The sequence below is a fragment of the Aquarana catesbeiana genome, linkage group LG11 (genome assembly GCF_042186555.1).
Source record: "Aquarana catesbeiana isolate 2022-GZ linkage group LG11, ASM4218655v1, whole genome shotgun sequence".
In the NCBI taxonomy this organism is placed as follows: Eukaryota; Metazoa; Chordata; class Amphibia; order Anura; family Ranidae; genus Aquarana; species Aquarana catesbeiana.
In genome coordinates, this window is record NC_133334.1 from 224,524,938 (window position 1) to 224,545,058 (window position 20,121).

Below are 20,121 nucleotides of genomic sequence, written 5' to 3' on the forward strand. Positions count from 1 at the left end.
TGGTCTACCTGACCGTGATTTGGTTTCAACAGAACCCCTCATTTTCCACTTCTTGATTAGTTTGAACACTGCTGATTGGTATTCTCAATTCCTTGGATATCTTTTTATATCCCTTTCCTATTTTATACAGTTCAACTACCTTTTCCCGCAGATCCTTTGACAATTCTTTTGCTTTCCCCATGACTCAGAATTCAGAAATGTCAATGCAGCACTGGATGAAAGATGCAAGGCTCTGTCAGGAGTCCAGAAAATCATTGACCTTTTTATACACACACACTAATTGGATATTATATATACACACGCACACATTACGAGGAAACAGATCACAGGTGAGGATGGTTACCTTTAATAACCATTCAAACCCCTTTGTGTCAACTTTTGTGTGTATGTTATCAGGCCAAAATCACCAGGGTATGTAAACTTTTGATCGGGGTCATTTGGGTAGTTTCTATTGCCATTATGATTTAAAAAGAGTAAACACAGTTGATTGATAAATGGCTTCAGCCAAACACTAACCATGAGTGAAAGAAATGTTTTTGTGTTATCATTCATATTCTCTGAAAAATGGCCAAGAAATCATAAATTCTGCCAGTGTATGTAAACTTATGAGCACAACTGTATATAGCTAGCTTCTGATTTTCTTATATTTAATGTAAATCATGAGGCTTTCTGCTAGTCAGCAGCATTTTTGTACTATTTGTGCGGTTGTCAAGAATCGTGGTGGGTGTCCTTGTTTAAAGCAGTGTGCTCCAAGGCTGTATTCACAGTAATGCATCCACAAGACATGCAAAAAATGCATCTCGCTCTTGCAGTGCCATTCATAATTGATGGTACCCCAAACACCACGGCAAGGAAGACATTTTTTCACAGGAAATAACACACAAGAAACCACACAACGCACAGCTAAAAAATGTGCAAAGCTCAAAAATACGTTTGCCTCATTTGAAATGAATGTGCTTCCCTATTCCAGAAATGCGTTGCAATAGTGTGAATGGAGGCGAAAGGGAGCTAAAAGTACTGTGAATGGAGGCCTAAACTGGTCACAAAGTCCTATGTCTAGCTATTTTAGGTATATTCCCACGAACACAGTAGTCTTAGGCCCGGTTCACACTGCTGTGACTTATCCTGTGACTTGTGAAAAATAAAATTACACGACAAGTCAAAACACATTGATTTCAGTGGGTGCCATCTGGATCAATGCGACTCAATTTGCAGTGACAAAAATGGTTCCTGCTTACTTTTCTGTGACTTTGGTGCGAATTGAGTGCCATAGACTGCAATGTTAAATCACAAAAGTCGCAAGGAAGCTGCAACAACTTTGGGGTCGCAGCAGTGTGAACCAAGCTATATTGTCTGGGTAGAAATGTATACATTTTCTAGAGTTTTTTTATATTCCTGTCACTATCTAGGAGTATGTAAATATGTATATTTCTCTTATTATAGCACAGCCCCTCAAAGAGTCCCTGTTGCATCTCCATCAGCTCATAACATCAGCAGTGCTGCCCCAGAGAGGACCAACTTCCCTCGTGGAGTATCAAGTAGGAGCACTTTTCACGCCGGTCAACTTCGCCAGGCCCGGGACCAGCAAAACACGCAATTTGGTGGTGTAACGCCAGCTTCTCCATCTGGCAACAGCCAGGGCCGGCGTGGAGCCACTGGCATATTCAGCAAATTCACATCCAAATTTGTACGAAGGTAAGTAACCAAAATCTAGATTTAAACTTGATTGCTAGCACTAGTAGAAAGGAATAGTAATTTATTATAGTATGAATCAATATTTAGTTCACTGATAATCAGTTCTGTGTACTAGATTTTAAAGAAGAAACAGTTGTTTATAGCATAGGTTTAGGGAAATCTAACCCAAAATGTATAATTCTAAACGATCGCTTTACATTAATAATCCCTAAAGCAGACCAGCAGTGAAGGGGTTAGGATTCAGTAATGTCAGATTTAGACATAATTTTTAATTTTTCCTGCCCCCTCACTTATCTATGTTTTTTTTTTTTTTTGTTTTTGTTTTTTGTTTTTTTTCTGTTTTCCTCCCATTCGTCTATCTAGAAATCTGTCTTTCAGATTTCCCAGAAGGTAGGCATGTATTCCCCACTTCTCTTACTGTTTTCAACTCCCAGCACTGCTACCTTTTCTCTCTGTTGTCCTTCCAAACTACCGTACTTGTTTAATGTCCTGTGCCTCTCACAAGGGCAGTGTGTGCATAATTGTGGCTCTCTGAGAAATGAGGCAGGATCAGAACCTTGCGATAAAACGGTGGCTGCGTGTCACACGTTTTGTGTTTAGCATTATATATACTTTACTGGGTTCTGAGCTGTCTCATATCTCTGCTTGTTTCTTCCTGGGTGTAGGCTTTCATTTTCAGGCCTCTGTTACTGCATCTTACTACTCTTCTCTTCATGTTGATAGTATTATAGATCTTCTCCAATGTGATAACCTTTGCACACTGCAGTTAGAATTCTGCTTTTTTGTTTGTGCCTCTCCTGCTCACCTTTCCATGCTCATCTTGTCAATTTACTGATATATTATGCATTGGAACTTTTTTTTTTAATGGGGCAAAGGATAATGCAAATATTGACAGTTTAGATCTTCCAGATTTTTTTTGGCTACTGCCAGTGAATTGTGATTTAAAGCCAAAACTTTTTTAAAGTTTTAGATTGAATGTGGAAAGGTTGGCACCACTGTTAAGTGTTTCTGCTGTCTGTGTCTGAATGACCATTATGTTCTGATGACTATTGTCTCCAGTACAAAAAGTGATGGGAAAACCAAAGTTTTTGAGTTGCCACAGAAACCTGATAGAGTAACATTTTCAACAAAAAGGAACCCTTAAAAAATAACTTTCTGGTCTTGGGGAACCCCTACTAAACATGACCATCTACAATTAATGATACATTGGTGTGATGGTCAATGGGAAGAATGTTCCTTACACTTGTGGTCAATGGGAAGAGGTCCCGCCTTACAAATAGCTAAAAAGATCAGTGGTGTCAGTGGGAACTTATCTGAGAGGCAGAAATTGCTCATTGCCTAAGCAACCCCTAGCAACCTCTCAAGGAACCCTAGTTGAGAAACCCTGAGATGGGAGGGTAAATCTTCCCTTGAGGAAGCTTGGTCTGATGAACAGGGATTTCCCCTCACTTTGGAGGTTCTCCGCTTACTACTTTCTGGGTTGATTTACGAAAACTGGAGAGTGCAAAATCTGGTGTAGCAGAACCTGGTAGCCAATCGGCTTCTAACTGAAGCTTGTTCAGTTTAGCGTTGACAAAAAAAAAAAACGAAAGCTGATTGGTTTCTGTGCTGAGCTGCACCGGGTTTTGCACTCTCCAGTTTTAGTAAATCAACCCCAATGTGTTTGTGGGACAGGAAGGAGTGTAAATCTACAGAGACACAGACAGGTTATAAAAATGGAAAACCCTCCTTTTATCCAAAACAACAACAAAAAAGCTTTGGTTTTACATACACTTTTTAAAACAAACCAACCCCTATTGGCGGAGTATCAACACTTCCATTGTTCCTTTTTTTTTTTTTTTTTTTTACACTTTTATTTGTGCTCTTTGAATCTGAACTACAATGTTAATTGGCCGATTTATCATCAGTCTAAAAATTGTAAAATTTATAGAAAACATTTTTTTAAGCCTCACAATCGTAGGCATATGATGCCATAAAGTACACATTACTATTACGTATTCATATAGGCTTTTTAGGTTTTTTTGTTGCTTTTGTGGTGTGCAACATCAGGTTGCACATGTACTGATCACCCAGAATAGCTATACTACTTATATATACCTTTCAAAACAACCCCTGCAGTGTCCTAAGAATTTTCCCAGTTGGCCCTTGACATTCCTTGACCACGTTTATCAAGAAATGTAGAATGGGTCTTGTATTTTTCTTCCCCCTGCACTTTTCATACATGCTCTCGCAGGTACTTGTGCTTCCCACTCTTCGCCTGAGACACCTTATCATCTGCCTACTGGACATAACTTGGGATCATTCTACATGTGATTCTAGGAGACATCTGCTTTATATACCATCTGCTTGCATTGAAGACATTAAGGGAGCTATATCAGCTGTGTCTAATTCAGTGCCAAAGTCTGGAGTTTGTAAAGCATAATCTGTAAGGTTGATTTATAAATTGCCATAATCTAAGTGCATTTCATTACAGTCTCTTTGAAAATTGAAAGTGTAATTAAAATAAGAAATGTATGATGGTTTGTAGGGTTATCACTGAAAACTTTCAGAAAAGTGTACTGCAAAGTGATAATAGCCCAAATATGCATTATATGTTATTCTTTAAACCAGTGGTCTCCAAACAGTGGCCCTTTGCTTGCCTCTATCCGGCCCTTGGGGCACTATTCGATCCACAACTGACACCAAGGTTGGGGCACTATTCCTCCCACTGACACCAAGAATGGGGTTCTATTCCTCCCACTGATATTAATAGGGCACTATTCCTTCCACTAAAACCAATGATGAGGCATTTTTTACTCCCACTGGCCACAGTCCGGCCCCCATAAAGTCAGAAGGACAGTAAACTGGCCCTTTGTTTAGATATTTTGGAGACCCCTGCTTTAAACCATAATACAAAGAAAACCTGCCTTTGTTTTTCAACCTGATTAGTAATGGAACCCTTGCACTCAGTGTTAATTTTGGCAGCAAATTTCGATTTAGTTTTAGTCTTCGGACTAAAATGGTGTTTTAGTCCCATTTTAGTCATCGTAATTTAGTCAACTAATATGTTAAATAGTAATGCATTATTTAAGCATTTCTCTAGAATTTCCAAACTCATATACTCCTGGAGTAAAAAAATTGACTGTTATTATTTATGGTATTAAGGTTTGAACAAACTCAGATACAGCTCTGTGAAAACCGGAAGTTATTTCATGAGGGTAAACGTCCCTCCTTGCCATTTTCGCCCCGTTTTTGTTCCTTAACGAAAACTGTTTTTATCCTCATCAGTTTTCGTCAGTGGACAAAAATGTGCTGTGCTTTTTGTTTCGTTTTTCATCACTGTAAAAATGCCACTGATGAAAACTAAAAAAAATGTTTTCGTTGACGAAATTAACACTGCTTGTATTTATTAAGAAATTTGTTTGAGATCAGTGAGGAAAAATTTTGGATCACCTAGTATGAGGTTCACACATGACATACTGATGCTTCATGTCGTAAGTGATCATGATGAATTTGTCTCGCTCTGACTGTTGTTAAAAGTGCGTGCGTGCGTGTGTGTGTGTGCGTGTGTTACATCTACCGCCTCCAATGTCAGCCAGCTATGTTTCTTGCAGCTTTCTTGTGACCTCTGTCCTGTCTGCCTTGTAACCTTACCTGCTGACACAGGTGTCTAAAAATTCACACCCCTTCACTGCTGGGGCTCTAGGGCTTATCAGTGTGCATGTGTTTTTTTTTGTTTTTCCTTTTTTTTTTTTTTTATGCAGATCAGTTCAGTTATTTGTATTTTTGTTTGCGCTTTATATTGTTATAATGTGCATGCAAGGTTGTAGTGTGTGGTTTATCTTTTGTACACAGCAATGTTTACACAATTTTTATACATTGGCCTTAACTGATTGATTGATTGATTTTCTTTTAAAGTGTATCTCCAGGCAAAATGTTTTTGTTTTGTTTTGGATAGCGTGGGGAGGAGTTAGAACATTTGTGAGTTTTACGGCTTTCTGTAGCCCTGCTGGGAAAATTCCCTGTTACTTGGTGTTCCAGTGAAAAAGTATTAGCAGAAAGGTAATACCTTACAGAGGGCCAACCACAAAAAAAACTCGCGTTTCTTTATTGCCATCTGTGTCCATCTTGGAGGTTTGCCTTCACTTCTTGTCCAGGTGAAGTTGTCACGGGAAGTGATGGGGAATCGCCTCCTGACAGACCTCGGACAGCAATAAAATCCTCTGAGGTTCTATCCCTTCATCATTCTATTGAAAAAATGTTTTGGCTGGAGTTAACTTTTGTTACAATGCAAAGAGGAGACCCCTCTTTCAAAATCTGATTTTAGTATGTCCAAAATGTACGTGTAAAAAAAGTTAGATTTAGACTTGGCAAAACTAAATAAGATAGTTGTGTGCTGCCACCTAGTGGTAAAAGAATTAATGTTGAATGAGACAAAATTATTAATATCAAATTAGTGATGTCAAAATGAAGCTGATGCTATCACCTGGGTTTTGTCACAAAACAACAATGAGGCTATAAGTGTTGGAGGTGTGATAGCGCTGCTATGAGTTAGGCTCGGTTCACACCTAAACCGGCTGCGGATCGCACAGGAACACTGCGTCCCCGTTTACTATTTCAGGGCCGAATCTGTGCCTGATTTCGGCCCTGAAACAGAGCCAAAGATGCACAGAGTTTTCTGTGGAGTGCGCTCCGTAGCCATCCTGGAGATGTGTGAACCGTCTCTACAGACAGCCGTCGCATTCTGCTGCTATGCGAATTGGATGCGGGGAAAAATTCAGATTTCACTGTGAAAAACGTACTTCACAACCAAAACGACAATCCGTGACTAGTGCTCCCTTCACCAGGTGCTCACCTCCTTCATAGACCCTAATATAGGGTCAAACGCTGAGAACTCAGAGCGTGTAGGCATATGCCTACCTCCTAGGCATTACGCCATCATCCTTGTGGCTTCATCTGGAGGGCACCGTTTGCCCTCCAGATGAAGCCACGAGGATGAAGGCGTAACGCCTAGAGGTAGGGCTTGGCGGAGATTCTTACATGCTGCCAGTGAGACTTGCTGGATTTTATCTCAATAAATGAGTTTAATGTATTAAGCTGGGGTGGTGAGGTTTCATTCAGCTTAACACCTGGTACTGCACTATTGGAAGCACTTTTATCTTTTGATGTCAGTTTGGAGCTGCTGGTGAGCATTACAGAGCCACTATTAAAGGAGAAGTACATGGTGTGCAGAGTGTGTCTGACCCCTGCAGGATCTTTATAGGAGCCATAAGAAAGTTTTGTAGAACCATTTGCTGATGAGGATCACTGAGTTCTGAGCATGTTTGACCCTATATTAGGGTCTATGAAGGAGGTGAGCCTCCATTGCACCTGGTGAAGGGAGCACTAGTCACAGATTGCCGTTTTGGTTGTGAAGCACATTTTTCACAGTGAAATCTGAAGTGCACCTTTTATAAGACGACCCTTCATTTTCATAACAATATTTTCATTTTTTATTTGTTTTTTTATTCACATGGACTTTTTATTTATGATCCTTCATTCAGCACATTTGCTTTAGCCAACTTTTATGTATATGTAAGGACACTCACACTTTAATATCCCACAGCCTTTCTGGGATTCATGATCTTTAACTCGTAGCAGCGCTATCACACTTCCAACACTTATAGATTTAGACTTGACTTGGCACCCTTTTCCACATCACTGAGCATACCATCCCTATCGTTCTGAGAAGATCCCCGGGGAATGAAGAGCAGGCGAAATATCACAAGAAGGCACTTAAATCCATTGTAAAAGTGTCTTCTCGTCATATTCCAGCTATTCTTTATTCCCCAAGATCTAACCACTTAGAGCAGTGTTTCTCAACTCCAGTCCTCAAGGCGCCCCAACAGGTCATGTTTTCAGGCTATCCATTAATTTGCACAGGTGATTTGATCAGTTTCACTGCCTTAGTAATTACCACAGCTGTTTCATCTGAGGGAAATCCTGAAAACATGACCTGTTGGGGCGCCTTGAGGACTGGAGTTGAGAAACACTGACTTAGAGTGTGATGTCACCCTCACTGCAAGTGGAAGTCAAAGGTGAGGAAGTATAAATCTTCCTTTTTTTAAATGTATTTATTTTTTCAACTGCTACATTTTGTTCCTACTAATAGCACATGCTTTTTAAAGGGGGTGGGGTCCCAGACAGTACAAATGGATCTAGCATTTTATTGCAAAGTTCACTGTTTTTTCTGCACTTTATATATTTTGCTGGCACAGACTATACTCTGGTTTATAGTAAGGCCTTTCTTTGCAGTCCGAATCGCTGTATTTACATAACATTATGAAAAAAAAATTGAAATGGATGACTTGCTGCCACTAGTGTGCCTCCGTTAGTGATTCGAAGGCATAAATCGCACCTTTAGTTTCTAGTGTGGTACAACTTTTATTAATATCATCATTTTTTAAATTCTGATTTCTTGCATTATTGATTAGGTTTACAGCAGATATATCTTTGTGGTTTTAAATGCCACCAGGTGTAAAATGAATCAGTAATGCACCACCTCAAACAAAAAATGGGGTGTGATTTAGTCCTGCACTGGCTATTTCAGTTATTCACTGTACATGCATAGCATTAGGCTGGATGTGATCTTGCCAGCCTTTCAGTTCGATGTCCAGATGAGTTCTTTTGGTGTGTAATATACCATTACAACTCGCTAATAAACTCAAAAAAGATGTAAAATAAAATATTCTATCAATTCATTGAGAGACACTGCCAAATTTGATGTGTTCGTTTATGCTGTCACCTGTCTAATGAATCTGTCTCTCTGGAAACTCAGAGAAAAGAATTTGAGCCAGAGCACGATTACAACATTAAAACCTTAGAATATTAACCTTTTTATATATTTTTTTTTTTTTTTTTTTCTTTCCTTTTCTTTGCATGTCAGTTTTCAGTATTAGCTGTCCCATACGTGCCAAAATCCCAGTATCATTTGATCTGACAGGACGTACATTTTTGTAGCTATAAAACAACCACAAGAGGGCGCTTCTTGTGTGTGTTTTCTATATGTGCATTAGGATCTCAAGACCTAATATGAGAGGAGTTGCATCCACTTCACTTGCTGTTCCCCATCTCCTGGCCTTTTTATGTGCCTTTTAATGATGTTTGGGTCTAGTCAGTGCAATAGCTTATTTATTTTCTTTGGTACATTCTTGAAGTGCTGATCCATTGACACACCTAGGCCTTATGCAAGCTGGACATTTTTAACATGGCTTTTAGGGGCGTCTGGCATTTATTTTTTTTTCTGCCTCTAAATGCCCCTGCATGTTAGCCTATGTGTCCATACACACGTAGGCGTTTATAGGCAGGGATATTTAGAGACAGAAAAAAATAACCACAGCCAGCGCGCCCAGGGGCAACAGCGATTTGGCAGAAAAAGCACTTGTAAATGCTAACTAATGCTAGGCATGTTTAGCACTTGAGCATTCATTAATTTCAGTGGCCAGAAATAGATTATTATTTTGGCCAATGAAATGAAGTAACGCCCAAGTGCCTAAGGCTCCTAAACGCATTTACAAGCGTCGAACGGTTTTTCTGCCAAGAGGAAAGGCGCCTAGGAGAGATTGGCAAAACGTCCAGTGTGCATAGGGGCCTTTCTATTTCTATCTATCTATCTATCTATCTATCTATCTATCTATCTATCTATCTATCTATCTATCTATCTATCTATCTATCTATCTATCTATAGCACTTTATATTGTATATATTTTCCTTGACCCCTGATAAAGTAAACATAGAAAAATATATTTTCTTTATCGTACATCACGGGACACAGAGCACATCACTATGTGGGTATATAGGCACCTTCAGGTGAATGACACTGGTATACCCAATACAGGAAGTTCACTCCCTATCTCCTCCTACTAGGAGTACCTCTGTTTTTTTTCACGAGTGTCTAAGGTTTTGGTCACAAGTGAAGATGTGCTCTGAGGAGCTCCAGGAGGGATCCTTGCTGGATTTAAACAGCCTCCACAGACCGGATCCATCCAAAGTGCCACTGAGGCCAAGGTGGATGGTACCCGGGCCTTGTATATGAAGCACAAGGTTTTGCCTGTAACGCCTGTCTTGCAGGGGGCTGGACCTAGGGCTTTGGTCATGCTACATTACCTAAAGTTTTTTCCTAGCGGGGTGCTAATACAGGTCCAAGGGAGTGGAACCCTTATAAAGAGACCCAGTCCTTGAAGGTTAGCTGACGCAGCCAGCCCTGATGGGTGAAGTTTGGATCTGTCTGTTACAGCAGTATCCTCCGGCAAGGATAAGGTAAGGGAAGAAGCCTAGGAACTGTAAAAAGTTAACCTATGGTTGTTTCTTCCATGAGTAAAATGTTGTCATGCCTTAAAGTCTCCACTAGAGGGAGTAAATGCACATACCTTGATACGTTGCTTCTCAGTCAGCTCGGTCCAGCTAAAAACAGCATGTGTGTGGTCTCAGCAGCCAGGGGGGATTTTTAATCATAAACAAACAGCATGTTCTTCTCCCCCCTGGGGGAACTAATGGGGTTGGGAAGTACAACAGTGTTGGTACCCCCTGGGGGGGGGGGTGCGCAGTGGCGGCTTATCGGTGTTTTATTTCCTTACAGCCTTTTTTAATGCCAATAACGGAGCGGCTAAAATATCCCCCACATAAGCCATAAAGATTTATTCCTCCTCAACCCTGTCCATACTTGTTTTTATTTTACAGAGGACAGAGCCTCCCCTCCTATGGGTGTGCACTGGCAGACCCAAATGCTGCTGTTAATTTGAAACGGAGGGGAGGGGCGAGTTAGTGGCAAGGGGACGTGGCTTAATCGCGATGCCGTGTGTGGGACGTAGCGTCCACGTGGAGCACACGGCTCAGGCGATACGAGCAGAGTTCACACCTGAGACAGTTTAAACAGACGCTTCTCATTAAACAGGAGATCTCTATCAGATCGATCACAACTGAAGAGATGAAAGTCTGACACACAGGACACAGGATCGCTGGGGCACGTAAGGGATGCATGCAGGCATTTCCAGTACAGGAAATACATTTTTACTCAGCACCAAGCTGAACTTTATGGCGGCATTGTATTGCTAGACTATTGCTCAGCAAATAGGGCATTTACTTAGGGCCTCTGTTTTGTGCTTAGCACTATGACTTCCAAAAAAGACACCACAGAAAAGGTACTAAAAATTCCACCCCCAGGCGCTGGGAAATCCAGTCATGCCTCTACACTGTCATCCTCTCCAGAAATACCAGATATGGCAAGCCAGGGTCAGTCATTGGAACCAATTGGTGGTGCAGCTGCTTCTCACACCTCAGCCCCTGTATACATGACTGAAGATGCATTTTCCTCCGCCCTGCAGGGCCTAGAAGGAAGATTAGTGGCTTTAATCGCATCCTCCATCCAAAAGGATAGGAAGTGTGCTAGATTCCCCTCCCCCACCTCAGACCCCCTACCAAGGGAACAGTGGGTACAGGATGAGGTGTTACCCTCAGGTGATCAGGAGGAAAGGCAAACGGATGACTCCTCGTCAGAGGAGACAACAGTGGATGAACCTTTTTCAGCCTTGCAATCTGAGAAATTGCTGGTACAATCTCTTACGGAGATGGTTCGTTCCTCCTTCAAGCTACCCCTAACAGGGTCAGCTGAAAGTTCTTTTTCTTCTTTAGGTTCCTTAAAACCTTCACAGCCTTTTCTCCTGTCCATGCCTTACTAGAAAAACGTATTTATGCTGAATGGGATCACCCGGATAAGCATTTTCTCCCTCCAAAGAGATTCACAGCACTCTATCCCATGGAGGACAAATTCACCAAAAAATGGAATGTACCAGCAGTTGACGCTGTGATTTCCAGTGTGAATAAAAGTCTAACTTGTCCAGTAAACAATGCACAAATTCTTAAGGATCCAGCCGATAAAAGGTTGGAATTCCTGTTAAAATCCTCTTTTTCCTTGGCAGGAGCCGTTACTCAGCCTGCAGTTGCTGCAATAGGCATCTGTCAGTCCCTAAAGGACCAGTTTAGACAGGCCCTTAACCTCTTCAGATCCGCGCTATTGCCAAATGACGGCAACAGTGCGGATCTACATTGCCGGGACGGCGTCTATTGACGTCGTCCCATGTACGAGCGGCCTGCGCGCCCGGTGATCAGCAAGTCTGATGCTCGCCTGATCACCGATCAGCGTGAGGGGTCGGTCCCGACCACTTATCACATGATCAGCTGTCAGCCAATGACAGCTGATCATGTGATGTAAACAGAGCCGGTAATCGGCTATTTTTCTTCCTCCTCGCTGACATCAGTCCCGATCACGGCGATCATCTGCCCCCACAGCAATAGGCAGCAGTGCCCACAGTGCCATCCATTAGTGCCATCCATTAGTGCCACCCATCAGCGCCCACATCAGTGCAACAACAGTGCTGCACATTAGTGCCCCCCATCAGTAGTGGCCATCAGTGCCGCCTTAACTGTGCCTATCAGTGCCGCCTTAACTGTGCCTATCAGTGCCGCCTTAACTGTGCCTATCCGTGCCCATCAGTGCAGCCTATCAGTGCCCACCAGTGCCGGAGAAAAATTACCTGTTTGCAAAATTTTATAACAAACTATGAAACATGATTTTTTTTTTTTTTTCAAAATTTTCCATCTTTTTTTTGTTTAGCAAAAAATAAAAATCCCAGCTGTGATTAAATACCACCAAAAGAAAGCTCTATTTGTGGGAAAAAAATGATAAAAATTTAATTTGGGTACAGCGTTTTATGACCGCGCAATTGTCATTCAAAGTGCGACAGCGCTGAAAGCTGAAAATTGGTCTGGGCAGGAGGGGGGTTTAAGTGCCCAGTAAGCAAGTGGTTAAAGAGGTCCCTGCACAACAAGCCCGGGAATTGGCCACACTACCAAAAGCATTATGTTTTGCCATAGACGCCATGAAAGACTCTATTCACCAGGCTTCCCGCCTTGCGCTTGTGCTAGTACACATGCGTAGAAACCTTTGGTTAAAAAATTGGTCAGCCAAAGCACATTGCAAAAGGCTCCTGGCTGGTTTTCCCTTTCATGGGGATCAGCTATTTGGGGATGATTTGGACAAATACATCCAGATTTCTAGTGCGAAAAGTACTCTTTTGCCAGTCAAAAGAAAGTATAAACGCCCTTCATTTAAGCGAACTCTTTCCCCTGCACCAGGGGCTTCCGCCTCTAGGCAGTGGCGACGGCCTCCACCGTCAGAATCTAGAGGAAAACCTCAGGTTCAGGCCCAGGCACAAAAAAAGGCCTGGGACCGGAAACCTGTAAAGCAGAATTCTAAAGCCTCGTTGTGAAGGGGCACCCCCCTTCACCAGAGTGCAATACTCAGAAGTCTGGCAAGAGGAAATTCAGGACAGATGGGTGATCTCCACGGTGTCTTTAGGATGCAAACTAGAATTTCGGGAGTTTCCACCGTCTCGTTTTCTGAGGTCAAATGTACCCAAAGATCCAGGGAAAAGGGAATCTCTGTTTCGGGCACTAGACCAATTACTGGCTCGGGGTGATCATACAGATCCCCACAGAAGAGCAAGGTTTGGGGTTTTGTTCAAACCTCTTTATGGTACTAAAACCGAATGGAGATGTCAGACCCATTCTAGATCTAAAGAATCTAAATCAGTTTCCTGAAGATCCGCTCCTTTCGTATGGAGTCGATCAGGTCAGTGGTTTCTATCCTACAAGGAGGAGAACTTCTGGCGTCTATCAACATCAGGGATGCATATCTGCATGTCCCTATATTTCCTGCTCACCAAAGGTTTCTGTGGTTCGAGGTAGAACAGCAGCATTTTCAGTTTGTAGCCTTGCCTTACGGGCTAGCTACAACACCTCGGGTGTTCACAAATGTGCTGGCCCCACCTCTAGCCAGGTTAAGGGCACAGGGCATGACAGTCTTGGTGTACCTAAACAATCTATTGTCGGTGGCTCGTTTGGAGCAAAGTGTACGCATTACAACCAGTTACCTGGAAAGTCTGGGTTAGATTCTCAACCTAGAGGAAGTCTTCCTTAAAACCGCTAAAAAGGCTGGAGTATTTGGGCCTGATCAAAGACACAGCCCAGAAAAAGGTGTTCTTGCCTCAGGCAAAAATCAACTCCATAAGAGAGCTGGTGCGGATGGTCAGGCCTAAAGGAGATCCCTCCATTCGCCTTTGCATGAGGTTGTTCCAGTTCCATTCGAGACTGTTGCAAACAGTATCCTGTCTGCTTGGAACAAAACGATTCAAGCTTTAGACTTGCCAATGCGGCTGTCCCCAAGGGTGTCCCAAAGCCTCAGTTGGTGGTTACTAACCCAGAATCTGCTGAAAGGAAAATCCTTCAGACCAGTTATCTGGAAAGTGGTAACGACAGATGCCAGCCTTTCGGGATGGGGAGCAGTACTAGAGAAGACAACTGTCCAGGGACAGTGGTCAAGAACCGAAAGAGCCTTGCCCATTAACATCCTAGAGATTCGGGCAGTGCGTCTGGCTCTGAAGGCCTGGACTTTCAGGTTATGGGATTGTCCTGTCAGGATCCAATCTGACAATGCCACAGCTGTGGCTTATATCAATCACCAAGGGGGCACCAAGAGTCGCGCAGACAGAGGTGAACCATATTCTAATTTGGGCAGAAAGGAATGTTCCATGCCTGTTGGCAGTCTTCATTCCAGGAGTAGTGAATTGGCAGGCGCAATTTCCAGCAGTTATTCCCGGGGGAATGGTCCCTTCTCCCTGACATTTTTTCGGGCTCTTTTCCAAAGATGGGGGACTCCAGGCATAGATCTTCTGGTGTCCAGATTCAACATGAAGTTGGTCAACTTTGTGCCCAGGACAAGAGATCCACTCGCATGCGGAACAGATGCGTTGGTGACCCATGAGATCAGTTCTCACTGATTTATGCATTTCCCACTATTCAGTTGCTTCCACGACTTCTTTGCAGGATCAAGCTGGAAAGAAAGCCGGTAATTCTGGTAGCCCCGGTGTGGCCCAGAAGGTCTTGGTATGCAGAAATCGTAAAGATGGCGGTGGAGGATCCATGGTCCCTTCCACTACGGCCAGACCTACTTTCACAGGGGCCGATATTCCATCCTACCTTACGATTGCTAAATTTAACGGCTTGGCTATTGAAACCCACATTCTGAAGAAACGTGGGCTTTCCGGGTCCAGTTATCTCTACCTTGATTAATGCAAGGAAGCCAGCTTCCAGAACTATACATTATAGAGTCTGGAGGGCTTATGTTTCCTGGTGTGAATCCAAGGGTTGGCACCCTCGGAGGTATATCATAGGCAGAATTCTTGCCTTTCTACAATTAGGGGTAGAGATGAAGTTGGTCTTGAGTACTATTAAGGGCCAAGTCTCAGCTTTATCGGTCTTATTTCAAAGACCGCATGCTACACATTCTTTAGTCCGGGGTTTTATGCAGGGGGGATGCGGATTAATCCGCCAGTTAAATCACCTTTGAGCCCTGGGGACTTGAACTTAGTTTTGTCAGTGTTACAAAAACAGCCATTTGAACCGATACAGCATATTCCCTTAGTCCTTCTGACAAGGAAGTTGGTGTTCTTGATTGCTATATTCTCAGCAAGGAGGGTTTAGGAATTGGCTGCTCTTTCTTGTAAAGAGCCATACTTGATTATTCATGAGGACAGAGTGGTGTTGCGCCCTCGTCCAGTTTTTTTTTCCAAAAGTGGTCTCAGGCTTCCACTTGAACCAAGATATTGTCCTGCCATAGTTTTTTCCAAAACCATGATCCAGGGAAGAGAAGCCACTACATTGTCTTGATGTGGTGGGAGCGGTCAAAGTCTATTTAACGACGACTGCTCAGCTCCGGAAGACTGATGTCCTATATGTACTGCCAGAGGATCCTAAGAAAGGACAGGCAGCGTCAAAATCCACTGTCTCTAAGTGGATTCGGCAAGTTATCAATCGGCTCATGATTTAAGGGGTAAGATTCCACCTTTTCAAGTCAAAGCGCACTCTACCAGAGTGGTTAGTGCTTCTTGGACAGTGCTTCACCAGGCCTCCATGGCTCAGATCTGTAAGGTCGCAACTTGGTCTTCGGTACATACATTCACCAAGTTTTATCAGGTGGATGTAAGAAGGCACGAGGATATCGCCTTTGGGTGCAGTGTGCTGCAGGCAGCAGTATAAGTCCTCAAGTCTGGGGGTGCCCTACTTGTTGTGTCTCCCTCCCCTCAAATAGCATTGCTATTTGAAGTCCCACATAGTGATTACTATGGTGCTCTGTGTCCCGTGATGTACGATAAAGAAAATAGGATTTTTATAACAGCTTACCTGTAAAATCCTTTTCTTGGAGTACATCACGGGACACAGAGGTCTCTCCCCTCTTTCTGGGGTTTAAGTATATTGCTTTGCTACAAAAACTGAGGTATTCCTAGTAGGAGGAGGGGTTATATAGGGGAGTGAACTTCCTGTATTGGGTATACCAATACCAATTGGTGCCTATATACCCACATAGTGCTATGGTGCTCTGTGTCCTGTGATGTAATCCAAGAAAAGGATTTTACAGGTAAGCTGTTATAAAAATCCTATTTTCCCTCTGACCTGTTTTCAACAATAATCCAGAATATAATTTGGAAGTTCTCCATAACCTATGAATTTAAACAAAAAAGACTCCATAGAAATAGGACAGTATTCTGCTTTCTTTTTATTAAAGCAGAACTGTATGCATTTAGCCACTTTATAGTTCAATGTACATGCATGGAACAAGAAAACACTGCGCTAAACTAAAGCTAATAAGAGCTGCAGTTCAGATGTGCAATACACAATAATAGGATAAAAACAAAGAAAAAAACTGCGCTAAACCCTCATACCATGTGTAAAGGTATATATGAAAAGACACCAAATTGATTGTGAAAATATATATGAATCCTCTAAAGATTAAATAGGATAACATACAGAAAAAAAATGAGCAATCAATACTGTATAATAAAAGTCACAAAAGTGCCGAAAGCACAAAATAGTGAAACATAAACAAAAAAAGGGTCCCAGGACCGAAAAGGAATCCTCTAAAAATATGGGAAGAGTCCCCAGTTGGCTCTATGTAGAGATCAGTGTATGAAAGTGGAAAGTAAAAACGACACCCCTTGCAGTGATCCTCCACCTTTTAAAATACATGCTTACCAGATAGTAAGCTTCAATAAGCTCATAGATAAACCAAGGGCCGGATAACCAGCAAGTATTGGAACATCCCTCTGTTGACGTGGCAGATGACAGGCAAACCAGGTTTGTATAGGACCTTGTATTCGGGCATCCAGCAGCATCAAGACATCACTCAATCAATGTACCACGGACATGCATGGGGCCAGGAGGGGGTTACCACAACCCAAGTCACCACCATAGGAGCAAAAAGGAGAGGCCCATAGCGTAACTCCGTACAAATAAATTTATTAAAACACGTAAAAGACTTACATTCAGCATAAGAAGTAGAGCGAATTCGCCGGCCGGCAGGCGAGCACCCGTTCAGAATGAAAAGCGATGACGTCAGAACGGCATCGAGAGATCACATCGAGTTCACATAAACCTAAAAATGGACGTCAAGCTCTCGACAATTCCCTATTTTAATGGTTGAATGCCCATCGAATACTATTTTTAGTTTGGTTTGGAACATATAGGGCGAATTCCATCTATTTATTTTCCTTTTTTGTAATTTAATTCTATCTGTCGAAATGGTTGCCTCTTATGTGGACGGTCTGTTTTCGACCTCTCCTGTGGATTCGACACATGCGCTTGCGCCTTTCGAGGTCACATCGAGGCGTGGTTTTATTTGTCTATTTAATAGCGATGACTCAGAGCGTCGCCCGTTCCCCAGACGACATCGAATACAGACAAAACCTATGTCGGGAGGTTGATGTTCAGACATCATCGCTTTTCATCCTGAACGGGTGCTCGCCAGCCGGCCAGCGAATTCGCTCTACTTCTTATGCTGAATGTAAGTCTTTTACGTGTTTTAATAAATTTATTTGTACGGAGTTACGCTATGGGCCTCTCCTTTTTGCGCCTATAGTGGTGACTTGGGTTGTGGTAACCCCCTCCTGCCCCATGCATGTCCGTGGTACATTGATTGAGTGATGTCTTGATGCTTCTGGATGCCCGAATACAAGGTCCTATACAAACCTGGTTTGCCTGTCATCTGCCACATCAACAGAGGGATTTTCCAATGCTTGCTGATTATCCGGCCCTTGGTTTTTCTATGAGCTTATTGAAGCTTACTATCTGGTAAGCATGTATTTTTAAGGGTGGAGGATCACTGCAAGGAGTGTCATTTTTACTTTCCACTTTCATACACTGATCTCTACATAGAACCGACTGGGGACTCTTTCCATCTTTTTAGAGGATTCCCTTTCGGTCCTGGGACCCTTTTTTTTGGTTGTTTCACTATTTTGTGCTTTCGGCACTTTTGTGACTTTTATTATACAGTATTGATTTTTCATTTTTGATCTGTATGTTATCCCATTTCATTTTTAGAGGTTTCATATATATTTCCACAATCAATTTGGTGTCTTTTCATATATACCTTTACACATGGTATGAGGGTTTAGCGCAGTTTTTTTTTTTTTTTTTTTTTTTTATCCAATGTACATGTATGTGCATTGTGTTCTCTGACAAATGATTCACAATTCTTTTAGGCTTGTTTTGTGATCTGGACAGCTTAACAGGTTTACTGACAATACAGCTTTTTATAAAGAATATGCCATCTTTTTAGAAAATAATAATAAATGCACCTCTGTTGCATTTATTGTTTTTTTTTTTTTTTTTAATTTTTGCATTTGGGTCTGTAAACATGATGCCTGCAATCAGTGCAACACTGGTGTAATGGACTGGCTCCTGAAGACCCTTTTTTTTTTTCCAGCCCCACTTGTGTGTTAAGAACTGTAGTGGAAGATGGGGCTTGTAGTCTCTCCATTCACAGATCTCTGTGAATAGATGACGTGGCTGAACCACACACAGCCATATCAAAATATCGATATCCAAATTTAAACAGAAGCCTGTTGGGAGAAGCCGTCTGCAATACAGTTAGTGGGGGGATGGTTTGAAAATAGGTGGCTGGGCAATGGCACTCTGGTACCCTAGATACGGATATAACATGAAACATGCTGTGAAGGGTTAAACACCATTTCCCAGACTACTGATTGATGAGATAATCCGTCTGCTCTCAGTTCTCAGCAGGCTTTTAGCATTGAATTGGTAGTTATGTGCAATGCCACTGATTTTATATTGGCTCTCAGTGCTTCTAGCCCTGCTATGCAGTGAATTGCAGGAAGTTATTTTAAGATGTGTGTACATACTTGAAGCTGTACTCCGGGATAAGCAATTATTTTCTTAATACAACAGTCATGTGTATTCTTGCTTGAATCTTGGTTTGCATTGTATATTTCCTCCAAAATTGTGCAGTAATCCAGTGTGAAACTTTACATCCGTGCAGGAGCTTCATGTAATAACGACCAGTCATCGCTGCTCCCTCTCCTTGTGCAAGGTGACTGGTCTTGTCTCCGCCCCCTTGGTCCCTTCCCATAGCTCTGATCTTTGCGCAGGCCATGTGCAGCACAGTGATGTCACTGATACTTTTACAAAGTAATATTTGGCTTTGTGAAGTTATTTGGTGCATGCAAAGTGGATTTTTATCCTTTTGGTTAGTGAGAAATTTAAATTAACATTTTTAAGTCTGGAGTTCAGATTTAAGATGTATTAAAAATAAATGGAAATATTATTAGTGAGTTTCTATGCCTTGCTTAACCACTCCAGCCCCGGAAGGATTAATACCAATAATGACCAGGCCATTCTTTTCCAATACGGCACTGCTTCGTTTTAACTGACAATTGCGCGGTCGTGCGACATTGTACCCAAACAAAATTGATGTTCTTTTTTTTCCCCACAAATAGAGATTTCTTTTGGTGGCATTTGATCACCTCTGTGTTTTTTATTTTTTTGCGCTATAAACAAAAAAATACAGACAATTTTTTTTTTTTGGCTATAATAAATATCCAAAATAAAAAATAAAAAAAAGAATTTCTTCATCAGTTTAGGCCTTCTACATATTTTTGGTTAAAAAAAAATCGCAATAAGCGTATATTGATTGGTTTGCACTAAAGTTATAGTGTCTACAAAATAGGGGATAGATTTATGACATTTTTATTATTTTTTTTTTCTTACTAGTAATGGCGGTGATCAGCGATTCTTTTTTTTTTTAGCGGGATTGCGGCAGCCAGATTGGACACTTTGACACTCTTTTTTGGGACCAGTGACACTTATACAGCGATCAGTGCTATAAAAATGCACTGATTACTGTATAAATGACACTGGCAGGGAAGGGGTTAACACTAGGGGGCGATCCAGGGGTTAAATGTGTTCCCTGGGAGGTGTTTCTAACTGCAGGGGGAGTGGACTGACAGGGAGGAACGGACGATCACTCTGTACTCCCCTGACAGAACTGGGATCTGTTTG

The 20,121-nt window shown here is 42.0% G+C and overlaps 1 protein-coding gene across 8 annotated transcripts in view; it reads left to right on the forward strand.

The window, feature by feature from the left end:
- MARK2 (microtubule affinity regulating kinase 2) overlaps positions 1-20,121 on the forward strand; it is a 234,494-nt gene that overhangs the window by 187,946 nt on the left and 26,427 nt on the right. For 4 of the 8 annotated variants that reach the window (XM_073605415.1, XM_073605418.1, XM_073605420.1 and 1 more), the window contains 2 exons: positions 1,444-1,695; positions 2,059-2,085. In XM_073605415.1, the coding sequence (XP_073461516.1) occupies positions 1,444-1,695; positions 2,059-2,085 (279 nt within the window). The remainder of the gene's footprint in view (positions 1-1,443; positions 1,696-2,058; positions 2,086-20,121) is intronic. The other 4 variants (XM_073605417.1, XM_073605419.1, XM_073605422.1 and 1 more) reach the window with 1 other exon arrangement.